Raw genomic sequence first — 12,705 nt, 5'->3', positions numbered from 1 at the left:
CGGCCCTCCCCGGCCCCGCCGCCATTACAGCGCCGAGCTCCCGCCGCCACCAGAGGCTGCGAGGCGACCTAAAAGCCAGGGATTTTCAGCGCGAGATAAAAATCTATTATGCAACGCACATTTTTAATAGATTACTCTAGAGTATACAGATGAGGTAATGCGAGTTGGCGCCCTCCCCGAGCCGCTCTGTCAGCAGGCTCGGCGGCGGCGGCGGGGCTCGGGCGGGAGAGGACGGCGCGGCCTCCCTCAGGGCTGAGGTGACTGATGGGCTGTCGCCGGGTCCCCTCCCGAGGGGACGGGGACACCATTTGCTCGCCAGCTGCGAGGAGATCTTACATCCCGGCCGATAGATTTGTTATTTATTTATTTTTTTTCACCGGAGGATCTATTTAATGTGTAAACATGCACGTACAGGTAGGCTTTTAAGGCCGTTTTTAAGTAGGGAGTTTAGCAAAGGATCGCTTTCTGTATTCTAATCTCAGCACAAAAATATCTCCTCTCTCTTCAAAGCTATCTGGAAATTTTCTGCCTGTGCTCAATTTCAAGAAACTCGATATACTCCCAAGGGTAAAAAAAAAAAAAAAAAATGTTTGAGAGGATGGTCTAGGTTATATTTAGATGAGAAGCAGCACAGGCTGACATCAACAGAAACACAAGAAAGAACAAAGTGAAAATGCTCGACAGTCGGTAACAAAAACCTGAGAGCATCTGAGTTGGATTTTTTTTTAATTTTCCTTTCCCTAATTCACATTTCCCTGCACAGAGAGAACATCAAAGCGGCACATGGCTTTATGTGAACAAAAGGTAAAGATTAGGTGTTTCACCTGACTCTTACAGGATTTACTGTTGCCTTTGTGGTAATTGAAAAGGTGGCTTCCTACTCTACACAATTTATTATTTTTTTTTTTTAAATCTTCGCCTAATTCTTTTTCCCATAGAAATTGGAGCATGCTCAACCCTGAAGCCTCTCGTCTTACAAGAAAGAGAGATTAAAAATATTCAGGTGATCTCTGCAGCACAAAATTTCTGTGGAGTTACTTAACATCAGCAAAGGCCATCTCGCAGATTCTTAAATAAAGACCAAACAGCTGCATTTAACCTCATTTTTCCTGAATTTTTCAGCTGTCCCCAGCAGAGGCATCTCTCAACCCACTCCAAAACCCTAAATCCCATTCTAAGTCAGTGATTCATCACTCGCTGGCAGACAAACTAAGCGGAAAAGAGGAGATGAAGACAATAGCAGGGAAAGGTTTGCATTATGTAATGAAACTAAATTCACTTTTTTCCTACTTTCACTTCAGTTGTTTAAACAGGCTATGAAAGTCCCCAACAAGACAAAATAACACTGCAGCCTCCACGGGAGGTTTCAGGGAGCCTGTTTTTCCCATGATTAAAATTCTCTTGGCAGTATTTTTCATCAGTTTATTTCAATATTAAGACACATAAAATAACACATGCATATTCCTTTCCAACCGTAACTCATTGCTCCAGAAAGATTTCACCACAGAGAAATCTAAAATTAAAAAACAATCTCTAATTACTTTATGAAAGCCTGGCCCACTTGTCTTTAGAAATTTAAGTAGAGCTATCACAATTATTGAAAAAAATAATTCCATTTTCAAACATTTATACGTGTAACTTCTTGCCACTGCTTTATTTCAGCAGTACTGGAATGACCCTGCTCTCCCTACATCTTTGTGAAAATGAAGTCGCTTTGTGTCTAAGCAGAAGTTGCTTTTTTTAATTCCAGAGCAAGACCTATTTTACATCACAAGCTTTAGGAAATTATTCATATCCAGTAAATCCTCCAACATCCTCAACACCAGACAATCGAGTAAGCGCTCTTAAAAAATAAATCAGAAGGTGAAAGGAAATCTCAGGTCACGTATCCGTACACTTCCACGCACACACACGTGCGGCGTTCACACTTGCACGTTCTGGAACATCACCTATAGGAAATCACCCGCTTCTGCCAGGAATTTGCAAATAAAAATCCCATTTCGACAAGGTGCTTCGCTTTTAAGAGCGAAAAGGTCCCACCGCGCGGTGCCATGTGGTTCCGTACATCGTGGCAGCAAAGCTTTAAAAATAATCACTAACACATGGAACAGTAAGAAATGTGTAAAGCCATTTGACATTACATAACTGAATAAAAATGCAGAGAAATGGTGGTGGTTTTTTTTAGCGCAGTAGAACACCTCAACAAGCAGCCCAGAAAAGATCATTTTCCACCAAAAAGAAAAGGGGGGGATTATTTTTTTTTACAGGAGGTTGGGCAGGGCACAAACAAAATCTGTTTTGCTTCCCATGGGATCCCGCAGCTTCCATGCACATGCAGCTTCTTCCGTGACACAGTGCAGAAAATATGTTTGCTGATGTATCATTTGTGGTGTGCATTCCAATCAACAAAACAGAGAAATTAAGGCTTCTGGTGGTGGAAAATTCAAGTATCATTTTCAGGGTTTATTTTTTTACTCTTTCAAGGTGATTAAAAAAAACAACCCCAAAACCCAACGATCTCTTTTCCATAACGTGGGTGGGGAATGAGAAATCTCACGTTAAGGCAACTTCAAAACACAAACTCTTCCTCAATTCTGTTGAGCCGAGAAAGCGGCTCCTGCAGAAAACATTCATCTCCACCAGCTTCGGCCCCACCTCAGGCAACTCCTGAGAGGCCACAAAATACACCAAATAAAGCCCTGCTCCAGAGAATATGGTTTATTTTTACCACGTTCTTTTTGGTCTTATCTTCTACGTTACTCTCTTGCAGCTCCCATTACAAATCCCCTGTAAAGGCCTCTAAATATACATTTAAAGCAAAGTTTAGCTGAGATCCGATGCAACAAACTCTGAACCTTTATGAAATAAAGGCTTTTGGGGGGGGGTTGGGGTTTGTTTTTTTTTTTTAAAGCAATTTGTGGAGCATCTTTCCTTATGTTACTTAATGAAAATCATCTCCATTTAACAAAAGTCTTATTTACTTCCCACAGCTCTTGGAAAACCACAAGGAAGGAAGCCCCAGCTTCTCCCTCGCCACCTTCCTGCTGGTTTTTCACAGCACCTGGAGGAGGCACCGAAATTCCCACAAGTGTTTCACACCCACGAGCTTCCCCAGGCGCCGGCGTTTGTCCCCAAACACGGGCAGGAGCGTGGGGGTAAGACCCAACCTCTCTGAGCAAACAGGAGAGCTTCCACCCCGCCAGCTGAGACAGACATCACCAGACTCGAGTGACAAAGCTCTTCAAGAGGTACAATTTTCAGAAGAATTCAGCAGCACAAAGACCTTAATAATTTCCACAGCGTCGCAAAATTGGCCATTTCCACTTCTAATAAAGCCCTAAGAGGATCTCCAGTTTGCTAAAACCCTCGAGAAACACGACGGAAATTGCAAGAAGCAATTCTTTCTCAGACAATAACAAACAGTCCTTAGTTATTCCAGATAAATCCCACCACAGAAATGAAAAATAAGATACAGAATTTGGTAAATCAATCCGGGGATGACACAACCACAAGTTACTACCCACGATACGGAGACGCAAAGGAATTTCTGCCTGGTCTGAGTAGGTGAAACCTGACTATATCGCACGGCGAGTGGGAGAAGTACAAAGGGGATGAGGTTGCTTTTGCCCACCACAGGGGACGAGGGGGATCACATATTTACATACCTAAATTCAAAGTGTGTTAAAAATTAAACAGAAAAGTCCACCTGTGCTTTAAAAGACTTCAAGTCCGGGTGGGGTTTTGCTTTACAATGTAAAGATATGGTTAAATGTTTATTAATATCTGACTCATTGCTTAGAAACATGTAAAACTCCTTTCTGATCCTTCAGAAGGACATATATTATCCACCAGATTCTACTCCTTGGTCTATTGAATTTGAGTTTACTGCATTAGTAAGAAAAAAAAATGTTTATTTCCCTTTCCTCCCAGAGTATCATCTACTTTTCCATTGCTACAACTAGAAATTGCCAAGAAAATGAAATGCTAAAGCACAGCAGACACCGCTTATCTTCCGATTAAATCTTTTAACTTTGTTCCAGTGGGATCCCATTTAGTCCTCTCAAATGCAGAGCAGTATTTCATCCCGTCTCGACAGCCCGACAATGACATTTTATAAATATTACGAGTTTCCTGGACTCCCCTCCATCCATTCTGCAACAAGCAAAGGAGCACCAGAAGAGATTTTTTTCTTTCCCTGCTTAGCATTTTTTTAAACTTCAAATGTAACCAGGCCTCCTTTCGACTCCTCTTCTCTAGGTTTTTTTTAGAGACCTCTGGAAGTCTCACCAATTTTTTTAAGCTGTAATAAGCGTGAAAATCTTTGGCAAAGGGTTGTCTTTATCTAAGTGTTAAGATCTCTTTGAGAGAGAGGTGTAGAAATAAACAAAACAAGCCTTCAAAGCAGCCTAAATGTCATCTCAAATATTCCAGAGGTGCCTCTCTCTCCACCCAAGACAGTGTCTGGATTTCTAAATCCAGGAGAAAACATTTTAAAGAAGTAAATAAATCTTTGCACAGTTCTTTAGACAGCGGGAGTGTGGGGTGAGGAAATCAGAAGAGGAGGAACTGATTTCCTCATCTCCCTGTACGCTCTCCCCAGTGTCAGCCCATCTAACCCTTCCACAAGGTCCAATGGTCAAGCAGGTATGATTGTACAAGAATAATTACCTTGATTAGAGAGTTACCAGTGGTAAAATTCCATTCCTAGTGATAATCGAGCGTTAAGTATTTATTATACTGATATACTTATTTACTTAATGAATATTTTTTGTTTTGGAAAAGAACTGGTATGCAAAGGAACCATTTCCAACTGGAAACCCTTCACCAAACAGACCATAAAACACCCACGGGTGTAATGGTAGATTCTTGGTTTCCACTCTTAACATGAATTTACTCTTTAAAAGGTAAATAACCGAGAGGTATTTCAACATGAATTTTGAAATTACTAAAAGAAAGCCAATTATTGGCTCTACTAGTCTGATTTTTTTCCTGTACATAGTTTATGAAGCCACACAAACAAGACTATTGTGGCTGTTACAGAACAAAGGACATGGGTTTATCGCTGGGAAACGCGTACTTGGGTTTAGTTGTTTGGTTTTTTTTAATTTTTCCAAGCCTACAATTTTTGCTGTGAGGCAACAGGGGGAAAGGAACGGAAAGGCAACACATCAACCTTTTCTACGTTAGTGGTGGTAGGTAATGAGAGGAAACTGGACAATAATAATCATTTCCCAAAATATTTTAAAACGCGTCCTGTAAGAAGCAGTTGGACCTTCAAATTTCCTTATTCCCTCACTTAAGCCAATAAAGCATTTACCGAGCAGCCAGGGGTGCCTCATGTCTGCACACCCCCCCTTTTGCCTAACGAGCCCCTTACGGATGCTCCGCAGATCCACCATGGAAAATAATTAACGATGGCAACAGCATGCTTGGTGCCAACTCAGCCCTTTTACCTTTCACACCAGTTTAATTCTACATCAACGAATAACTCTTTGCCACCAAACACCTTCTATTTTCACAGCAACTCCTGAGATGACGACCCGCAACTCCCCCCCCTTGCACCCAGGGCCAGTGGTGGTGCAGGAAGAGCACAGGTGACCTACCTGTCGCTGCTGGTACTGCTGCTGCTGCTGATGGAGTCGCTGCTGGAAGATCTGCTCCGGGACCCGCTGCCGCTGGGGGAACGGGTGGGCCTGGAGGCCTGACTGGCCAGTCGCTGCGGGGACTGCGTCCTGGACTGGGAGGAATGCGGCGACCGACTCCGGCTGTGCTGGTAATTCCTCTCGGGCCTTCTGCCTCGTACCTCCCGCGTAATATCATCCCTGTAGATATCCCTGTGTACCACACTGGGCAATGTAAACTGCTCCCGGGCCCTAGGTTCGTAACGGGGGTCGTGAGCGTCAAAACGGTTTGGACTTCGACTCCGAGAAGTATAATAGAGCCCGTGTTGTAAAGTCCGCTCTCGAGGATCTCTATAGTAATCCTGATCGTAATGTCTCGTCCGATCAAATCCTCCCGTCCCCCGCTCATGGTGTCCATAGGCACTATGTTCATAAGCACGCTCCCTGTTATCTGAAGCCCTGCATTTAGGAAGGGGGGAAAAATATTTCATCAGAAAGGGACAAGCACAACTAAAAAGCAAAATCATGCAAAACATTCACGTCAGCACTCAACTTATTTTTTGCCACTGCTTCTCCGCTAAACAGCAATAACCTATCAAGCAAACACTGACAAACTTAAAAACGGTTTTACTTGACTCCAAAGTTATAGTCGTATACGATAAAGCTGAGCAATCATTTTGTTTTAATCACAATATCGGGCTTTCATGACCAGCATCTTGGCTGCACAGGAAAAAAATGCTGCTTTCCAGTGCAGAATCCTCATTTAAGTTGTGTTTGTGGTTTTTTTTTCTTTTAAATTCAGTAAACAAGAAAAACTTCATGTTTGTGGACATCACAATTAACTTTTTTATTTCTCCCCTCCTCCCCTTCCATTTTTGCTGAAGAGCTTCAAAAATTTTTCTGGAATTTGTTAATTACTGGAGCTCTTCTAATTATCCTTTGGCAAAAATGGCATCGCAAATTGGGGCTGTAGCCATGAAAGCCTCCGTGCAAAGCATGACCCAGAGGTAAGAAGCTGCTTTCAAAAGGGGTAGCGTAACCCATAGAGAAGACCCAGAAAATTAGGGGGTTTTCTTGTTGCTGTTCTAAAATGTTTCATCCTCTTAGAGGGAATTTTGCTTTTATCAGCACTACACTCGTTTCTATCAGAGCTGCATTCACTAAAGAAATATATATCTTCATTACTCATGTCAGAATAATTAAATTGCAAGGGTGCAGGCCCCCAAAAGATCCTACACAATGAGGATAAATTAAATTTTTTGCATGTTTTTGTTTGTTGAGACTATTGCTACTGCAATCACAGAATTTGGATCCTGACACACATACTACTTTCAAGGAGCTAAGGTCTGTTTTCTTTCAGTATTTCCAACATTTTTTGTAAGTCAATTGAGAAAGGCTCTATGTTCTCAGAAAGTTAGTGTGATCTCTCAAATAAAGAGATAGTAAAACTGACAGATAAAGTTAAAAGGCCATTACAAATACTTTAGTAGTCTAATTTAGACAAGTACCAGGACGGTATGTCTAAGTTACGTCCGTAAAATGAAAGCTCAAGAATGATTACGTTGAATGCTTAAAAAATACTTGCAGAATTCTAAATATGTCAGGGTAGCCAAAGTTAATTTAAAAATTTAATTATCCCTCTTATGAAGGACATTTCAACCTTTTTTTTTTTTTTTTTCCAGCCTTCTCTCTCAGATTCTTCCTTCAGAACCAATTATTAGTCACTTCAATCCCCTGAATCCTAATAACCCAATTCTGCCTTGCGCTCCCTCCTCCTCTCCTGCATCACAGCTCTGCCTTCTATTTAAAATGGCAGAAATATTTCAGGTATCTTATATAAACTGAAAATGGGATTTCAATCTTTTTCGATTAGCATCTCAGGAAGTTCCTTCCATTCCTTCTCCAATGAATCACCGGATCTTTAATCCTCTAAATATATTCATCCTCTGTTGTTCAATTATAACTCATTTTCAAGGTTTCTATAGAGCTAGCTCATGTTTTGCCTGCATTTTTGCTCTCACATTGTATGTAAGAAACTACCTAACCAGGGCAACAGAATTTCATTAACTTATATATATCCACTTTAAATTCATTGTTGCCTTTTCTATTTTCATTATCTCTCGCTCACAACAATGGCATTTTTTGAAAAGTATTTCAGGATCTGTCACAGAAACACATCTCTCTTATCTCTCGCTCACAACAATGGCATTTTTTGAAAAGTATTTCAGGATCTGTCACAGAAACACGTCTCTCTTTTTTTTTTTTCCCCCCTTTTGAAGGACCAAGATCAACAATTTTATAAACGATTGCATTTAGCATCCTATAAAGTGTTAATCAGTGAAAGCTGATTTAATGAGGTAAGAGAAAAAGCAGTATTTTCTAGAGGGTTACTGCTATATAGCTGACACAAAAGAACAAAGTCCTTATCCATGAAAAGGACACAGAAGACAGACAGAGGAGCTAGCAGAGCTGAAAATCTAACGGCTACAGTGCTTTTTTGATTTATCTATTAGTACTAAGTACTACTGGAGTTAGTGGAAAGAGAGGGTTTGACTTGGGTTAGGAGAGGGGCTAATATACACAGGGCAGGACATACCAACCTTTTCCAAGTGTGGAAACACGACCTATATTCCCAATTAAATCTAGGGAGAGAATTGTGAACATAACTTCCCCAATTTTGGCCCCTCTTACAGGGGTAATCCACCTTCTTAATGGGCAAGGGTGTCAAATGATATTTTAGATGAACCAACAAGAAAAAAAAAAAAAAATCTTAGTGACAAGACAAAAAAAAAAATTCCACTGGAAGGAAGCAGTCCCAGACTGAAACCATAACTCTGAAACCCCCAGACTTCTTTCTTGAGACAGAAGGCACTTAAATAGATCCATTATTTTAATTTCCAGCCCTATGTCTGAATCAAGCAGCTGGTAGAAGATCACCCAATGCTCGAGGGCACTCGGCGCTGCTGGCCAGCAGGCATCCTCTAGCCGCCTTTGTAACCATCCAGCCCAGTCATTTCTCACTGGCGTATCCACAAACTGGTATTAGCACCACGTCCTTAAAACTAAAGTATGTTTAATGTGGAGCAGCAAAGAGCTTTTTAAGAGACTAGATAGTAATCCACTCCCCATGGCTACTGGCGTCTTGACTGTATACCATCCAATAAATTCAAGGCAGTAGTTCTTATCCCAGCATTAGAAAAAAAAAAAAAAAAAAAAACACACTATAATTTCCAAAATTTAGTAATGTCCATCATCTCTTTTTGCCAATACCATCAGAAAGCATAATCCCAATAACTTGGAAATGATGTAGATCCAAAATGGAAACATCACAAGCTGCCTTCGGTCTTCTCCATCCAAGCGTTATTTCCATGGCTAAGTGTTGTCTGTAGAATCCAAGGGGCTGCATCATTAAAGTCTACTAGAAATTTTGTGGTGACAATCCAATTAACATACCAACTGCGTACAGTGAGAACTGAGAACTAGGCATCAAGCTTTCACAGAATTTTAGGTTCTAGTATTCCGAAGATACTCCATAGAGAACTTCACCACATGTTGTAGAGTAAGATAGCTCCATCTGGCAGCAGGGATACATCCGAGCAAGGCCTTAATATTATCCAAGAAATGGAATCATTACTTCTAGAAAAGAGTAACTCCAATATCGGTGCTGGCCAAAGGAAATCTTCCATCTTAAAACCACCTTATTTCAAGTGTAGATATCCAACCAGCTGCAGAAAACATCCTCTATGGATCCACAAGGTACCAGCCACTGGGATAGAAATCACTTCCGTTTCCAACCCAAAATAGGAAACATAGATAATTCCCAAAATTTTAAATCCATCTGGGGGCCCTAGATACGAGTTTGTGTTTCTCACCATATCAAATACAAAATACCTGCCTAGAGAAACCTTGGAACTTACCCATCAAGTCTCCGCTCATAACGTCCTTCCCGTGCATGAAGCGATGGGGGGGGGCCGTAAGTGGGCCCCCCACCACCTCCTCTGAACCCAGAAACCTCTCTACTACGAGATGCTATGGAAACTGTATCATCCAAGCCCCGAGCAGCACTGGGAATGGTTCCTGGTTCATTATAATCCGTCCGTAGGTCTCTATCTCCCATTTTGTTGACAGAGTTGTGTGCCTTCTGCGCACTTTTGATGTCCACAAAATCCACAAACGCTGCCACTCCGCCTTCCGACCCCCTCTTAGGGAGGATTTTGACACTTTCGACACGTCCATATCTGGAAGAAAAGCAAAGCAGAGCACGTATGTTAGCACTGGTGGGAGAAAAATCCCCCCGCATTTCACAACACAAAAACTCCTGCAAAACCAACATCAGCCTCAAACCATTTGCCCTTCCCACGCGGCAGGAAAATCAATCTCAAAGCACAGCAGAGGTTGAAGATGCATTTTCAAACGAGGGGGAAAAACCCATTTAGACTTTCCATGGTTATTTTCCAAACCCCTCTCTTTTGGTTAGGCTGCCACGAGATTGCCCTTCTCATAATAACAGAGCAACAGCAGCTGAAGAAATAGAAAGGTATTCACAATTAGGGCAGCCCTTCTCGTTTTTAATCTGACGAGCGAGACATAATTAAAACAAAACTGTGTCACAACAAGTAAAAATAAAGACATCCCTACAATTTTCTTCAGGAAAAAAAAAAAAAATGACCTTGACACAGCAATTCCACTACTCCCATCTATATTTAATCCATTCAGCGCTAGAGCAGGAGTCCTCGTTCTGATCCTCATTCCTGATCCCAAATCCCTTTATTTACAGCCTCGTGGGACACTTTGGGAGCACAGTGACCCCCCCCAGACCAGGTGACTCTTGGGGTTCAAGTTTACACCCCCCCCATGGACCAAGCCCCACAGGAGGGACACTGAGGAGAGCCGACGGGAGCATGACACCACCCTAATTAATCTATGGTAAATAATTGCAACACAGGCACTTAGGGATGAGTAAATGTCTTAAAAAAATAAAAACAATCACAATTGTGCACAGAGAAAACACGACGTAAAAATGTTTTCAAGTAACTCGCATCAATTCACAGCAAGAAAGGAGAAAAAGGGGAGCAAAACCACAGCAACATTTTAAACCAGGTCACATTGGGGTTGTACATTTATCTCAGCCACGAGATTTTGGGCAAAATCTGGAAAAGGCTTTAACTGCAGTTGTTAATTCATGACCCAAAAAAAAGAGGCAAAAAGTGTATTTTTGAATGGACAACCAGGAAAGGGACACACAAGTAAAAAACTAATCATGAAATATTTGTTTACAATAATGAAGAATCGTTGGAAAAAAAAAAAAAAGGTCCATTCAAGAAGGATGAAATATTTGTTTACAATAATGAAGAATCATTGCACAGTAAATAAAAAAAGGCATTCAAGAAGACAGCATGATGCTGGGCAGATGTAAACAGATCTTACACAGGAAAAGCTGCTTTTCAGCCCCGTGCACAGGAATGAGCTGATACAATTGTCTGTCTGAGGGGCAAACGCTGTCGGAACCTGCGTCTGCCCCGTTTTCTGCGTGGCTTTCCATACACCTCAGCGTCTCAGCAGTGTCCTGGGTGACTAATCCTTAAATACCATGTGAAAACCTGCTCCTCCATCCAGCCTGACCTACTATACTTGATATCTAACCTGGTTTGGATTTAGGTCTCATTTTTCTCTGGTTTATACTCACACTGTCCATTAAGGATTATGTGCACAAAACAGAGTTTCTTTTAGGTCAAAAAGTGCTTCTTTAGGCATAAAAAGGCATAGTCATCAGTGGACACATTCTTGCCTCCGAGCTGTCCAGAGCAGAGCGTGCCACCTCTGTGCTCATGGGTGATGGTCCACTCTCAGGAGTTTCCTAATCTGATACCAAACCCATGCACTGGGCATTTTTTATTCCAATTAAAACCTGCAAGGAGCAAATAATGGCAAATGGTGCTGCAGGAAAGGGATTTCTCAAAGTTTGCGCTCTTCCAAAGCTGGATATGGTTATCTTGCCTTGAAGGCAAGATTCAGAAAGACCAGAAAAGTAGAGGATGTGATTAATAAAATTTGTGTCAGGAAAAAAAAAATGGCCTAATTGGATGTGGCACATGCAAAGAGAGAAGAAACGGGAAAGGAAGAAGGGGAAGGAAAACAGGAAAGAGCCTATTTGAAAAACGCTCATGCCATGAATGAACATAACAAAAAATACAGGAAATAATGAGGTATTCTAGTTGGCATCACCCTTCAGATGCGTCTCAGGGGCTGTTCTCTGCGGACAGCGAAGGGAAGATGCTGCAATAGGACAGAGAGCTCTCACTCTCACATCCATTGCCTTTTCCTTCTAAATAATTTAGTTACAGAAGCAGCTGGTTAGAACATGTACTTTCCTTTTGCTCATTGTTTACACATTCGGTTTCTGGCAACACGAGCCCATACTTTGTCTACAATCGTCAGGGGGGAAAAAAAAATAAAATAGTATCTCAGCACTGCTCAAAAAACCCTAAAATCCTACTTGCCCTTCTCTCCGAGCGCAGTCACCACAGCCTGTGCCGCCAGCAGGAACGGCTCTGAAACATTCTTCCCACTCACCATCCTGACAATTCTGTCTCTCCTCATTCTGAAATCCCACCACGTACACGTTACGACACACGCGCACAACTCGGTTATTTTCCTTTTGCTGCAGAAGATCCAGAATGCGTTAAAATGTTCAAATATCTAAGCTAATGCTGCCTGGAAAGCACAGAAGATATAAAATATCAATGTGATGTGCTCCCCACGGACCAACAAAATCACCCAGCAAACGCGCAACTCCCACTGCTGGAGCTTAATTTTTATATTGGGAAAAGTGTACTCTGGTTGCCATTAATTAGAAAATTATTTTTCTTTTTTTCTCAATCGGGAATGGATGGGGGAGGCCACTACTGTATCGTGCTGCAGCCATGGTCCTAAATCACCCCACTCTTAGTCGGCGCGTGTTAATCCCTCCGTTATCCAGATACCTAAATATACGCTGCGCTTTGGTGTCCTGCCCCGTACCCTTGACGAGCCCCGAGGATAATCTGTGACAATCGCCTTTGCTGAAAGCGAGGGAGGGCGACGA

At 41.9% G+C, this 12,705-nt stretch overlaps 1 protein-coding gene across 6 annotated transcripts in view; it reads right to left on the bottom strand.

Moving 5' to 3' along the window:
* The window catches only part of SPEN (spen family transcriptional repressor), a 70,056-nt gene that overhangs the window by 41,079 nt on the left and 16,272 nt on the right, over nt 1-12,705 (bottom strand). For 5 of the 6 annotated variants that reach the window (XM_014951878.1, XM_014951880.1, XM_014951881.1 and 2 more), the window contains exons 2-3: nt 9,539-9,859; nt 5,604-6,080 (exon numbers count right to left, since the gene is read on the bottom strand). In XM_014951878.1, coding sequence (XP_014807364.1) covers nt 5,604-6,080; nt 9,539-9,859 — 798 coding nt within the window. Of the gene's footprint in view, nt 1-5,603; nt 6,081-8,221; nt 8,356-9,538; nt 9,860-12,705 lie in introns of those variants that run through there. The other variant, XM_014951884.1, reaches the window with a different exon arrangement.

Source organism: Calidris pugnax, unplaced genomic scaffold, assembly GCF_001431845.1.
Source record: "Calidris pugnax isolate Ruff unplaced genomic scaffold, ASM143184v1 scaffold205, whole genome shotgun sequence".
In the NCBI taxonomy this organism is placed as follows: Eukaryota; Metazoa; Chordata; class Aves; order Charadriiformes; family Scolopacidae; genus Calidris; species Calidris pugnax.
The sequence above is the reverse complement of the archived record's forward strand: the minus strand, read 5'-3'. Positions and strand labels throughout refer to the sequence as shown.